The 3,163-nt window shown below is 42.4% G+C and overlaps 1 protein-coding gene across 1 annotated transcript in view; it reads left to right on the top strand.

The window, feature by feature from the left end:
* Nucleotides 1–3,163, top strand: part of LOC103397749 (rho guanine nucleotide exchange factor 28-like) — a 49,309-nt gene that overhangs the window by 14,981 nt on the left and 31,165 nt on the right. Inside the window, 4 exon segments of the mRNA XM_025053178.1 lie at nt 44–245; nt 443–518; nt 1,281–1,327; nt 1,806–1,878. Coding sequence (XP_024908946.1) covers nt 44–245; nt 443–518; nt 1,281–1,327; nt 1,806–1,878 — 398 coding nt within the window.

Below are 3,163 nucleotides of genomic sequence, written 5' to 3' on the forward strand. Positions count from 1 at the left end.
ATATAAAACTAGTGATTGAACTAATGCTGTTGTTGTGCTGCAGCCCACCCAACCCTCTGTCCACACCTCCAGCAGGTCTGACCCAGGTGTGGGCAGACCGGACCCGCTTGCTGAGGTTCTGCCACGACACAAAGAACATGACCCTGAGCGTACGACAGAACCTGAGGTGGAGCTCAGAAGAAAGTCGGCACGCTGACATCCTCCTTCTCAGAGAGCGTCTCAGGGACGAGGGCCTTCTCAATGTGGTGATGGCGCTGTTGTCACAATACTGTGTTTCTACTAAAGTCTAAATGAAAACAAAAAAATAATCTTAAATGGAAATGTCATATTGTAGTTCTAAATTCACCAATCAGCAGTCTGGTTTTGTTATTGTATTCAATGCACTGACAAGAAGTGAGGGTTGGCAGCCAACGCCTGTCTCTCTGTGGTGTTTCTCCCTCAGATCAAAGCTCTGAAGAGGGAACGATGGGAGACTGTTGTGGGAAAGGAAGAACCGGTGGACAATCCTTCAGAGAACGGTACCATCCACTAACTAATCTTCCTGCTCTGTGGGATCTAGGAGACCTGGTTAAACTAAGACACTCAGCCTTAACCCCATCCCTTTCATGTTACAGTGGCCCTGCAAGCCTTTGCTCTGCTGTTTTTTTGTTAGATATTGTCAGAGTACAAGAGTATATGACCATGACTGCCCTCCCCTGGGGACTAAAGAGTACTGCAGGACAGGGGTAAAAATAAAAATCAGAACAGCAAGTCAGTTCATCCAAATCCCAGCTGTGGAACAACAGCGCCCTCTGGAGTCAAATTTGGTTATTTATTCTGCTTCTGTCTCTATTACAAATCAAATTGGTTCAAGAAGAACCAAACCTGGAAAAGTGGAACTTTTGTCAGTACACGTTTTAATCAACAGTACCATCAACATGTGTTTGATGTAATTAAAAAGACAGTATTTCTTCAAACTCTTTCTTCGTCCCTTTTTACCTTTATAAACTAAATATGAAGTTAATAGTTAAGAGTTGCTTTTAGATCACTAAACTAGAACAACATTGATGAGTCTACACTACACTAATACGGCTTCTATTCCACCCTGCTTGTAGTATTGTAGTGTACCTCAAAAAATCAAATTGTTACCCTTGTGTAATGATAGCTGCAGTATCTCCAGATTCTTGCCAATCCTTACACTTTATTTTGATGTGTATTTTACATGGTAATAAAAGCATAGTAGTGAAGATAAAGTCACAGTAAACTGACTCTTCAATGTTCATATTTGTTCTTTCTTCCAGCACTGTATGCAGACAGGAACGGTGGAACCCATGTTGCAGAAGAACATGTATGTAGTTCACACAGATTCTCTCATAGAATAAAACAGGAATATGATATATTTTTTCTTTTCAAAATAAACATCAGTTTTTTAAATTAAATTCTAAAATATTAATTCACTTTCATATTTCAGACATATATTCATTTTTATTTTTCATTTGCTCCTCAATGCCCCACATTGTTTTCACTCTTATTGTCAAGGTGTTGGAGTTAACACCATGCACACACACCCCTGAAGGACTGACTGTGTATGGTCAAGTGTGTGTTCGTTGTTTTCAGAGGTGTGGCATGTGTGTGTGTGTGTGTGTGTGTGTGTGCACATGACTGTGGTTCTCCAGTAGGACCTGTTTTATGTGATACAGATGGTAACCTAATTCATTTTGTTGTCACACACCTATGCACTTTCCAAACACTGGCATTTTGACTCAGTTGAAGTCGGAGTTTTATTCCATGCTTTTGCCTAAAACGTTCTCTGTTTCTTCACTCAGGACGCAGAGGAACCGCTGATGTTCGGTCTTAACGAGAAGACCGCAGAGGACGATCAGTTACAGTCGGACTCTGGTAAAGACTTTTTTTTTTTCCCCAAACAAAAACCTCTAAAGACCTTCTTTCCAGTGAGGCCGCCGTCTGTTTTTAGACACACACGCTTGTTGTCAAACCTGCAGTACTGCAGCTGTGAACCGTCTCTCGTGTCGACTTGAACCCATCATTGTTTTGTTAGGTGTTGTTAAAGTCGTGGGGAATTATCCAAGGAGCTCTCGATCAGGAAGGAAACATTTTGTTTCCTGAAGAGAACTTGAATCTCACTTCCAGTCTCACTCGCCTGTGGCCGTCCACTGTGTTCAGGATTGCATTTCAGCGTCCAGGCTTCTCATGGGTCCCTTCATCTGGGATTTTCGTCACAGTGTGGCTCCTCTTACATGGCAACAAACTGTGTTCGAGGAGGATAATATTGTGGCTTGAGTCTCTGTCGTTTGTCGTTGCCAGAACACAGGCAGAGTTGGCATCACACGGTACTAGGACTGTTACATGTCACACGTCTGACGGTGGCGTTCTGCCTTCTAGAAATACACAACAGCGTGACATAACGTCAGAAAGATGAGGGGTCTTCTTGACAGGGGTAAAGAGGGATCTCTGTGCAGCTGATATAATAATCCTGCATCATGTTATTCCTGCCAGTCTGACAGCGAAACAAGAATAGGGAGCAGCCCTAACTAGGTGGTGAAGGTGGCTTCACTCTAATCTGCCTCTGGATGGGAAGAGGAAGGATTTGGGAATGGGAACATCCTGTGGGTTAATAATTGGCTGAGGAGCAGACTGATGCCTCAGTGTAAGAATGTTGTGGTTACCAGCTGAGGCTTCAGGCTTTATAACACTTGGCACTGGACATCTGCAATCTTAACTTCCTGTGGCTGGTGTTGTTTTCCATGCTATATTTCCATGTGTATGCTTGCTGCACGAGTGTGTGTGTGTGTTGGACTGTGTGTCATTTGTCCACCGATGACCTTGTTCGAACCCCTGAAAGACCATTTGTGGTTCAGACGAATCAACATCAGTCACTTGAAATCTGTTTTCTTCATGTTAGCCTTTAAGTGTCTTTCTGAAGTGATCGAAAAAAGAAAAAAAAAAAAAGCCACAGAATGACTCAGGTTTTATACATGTGTTTTACAGTGAATATTTGAAACTCTCTCCTTTAAGGCCTCTTAAAGGGACATTTTCTATAACTAGGAAATCAAGCAGATCCTGTGTCTGCGCTCTTTTTTTTTTCTTTTCGTTCAGCGTGGATGTTTTCTTGCACAAATGCGTCATCAAACACACAGACAAAACCTCCACAGCCAAAACTTCA

Source organism: Cynoglossus semilaevis, chromosome Z (assembly GCF_000523025.1).
Source record: "Cynoglossus semilaevis isolate Cse_v1.0 chromosome Z, Cse_v1.0, whole genome shotgun sequence".
Classification (NCBI taxonomy): Eukaryota; Metazoa; Chordata; class Actinopteri; order Pleuronectiformes; family Cynoglossidae; genus Cynoglossus; species Cynoglossus semilaevis.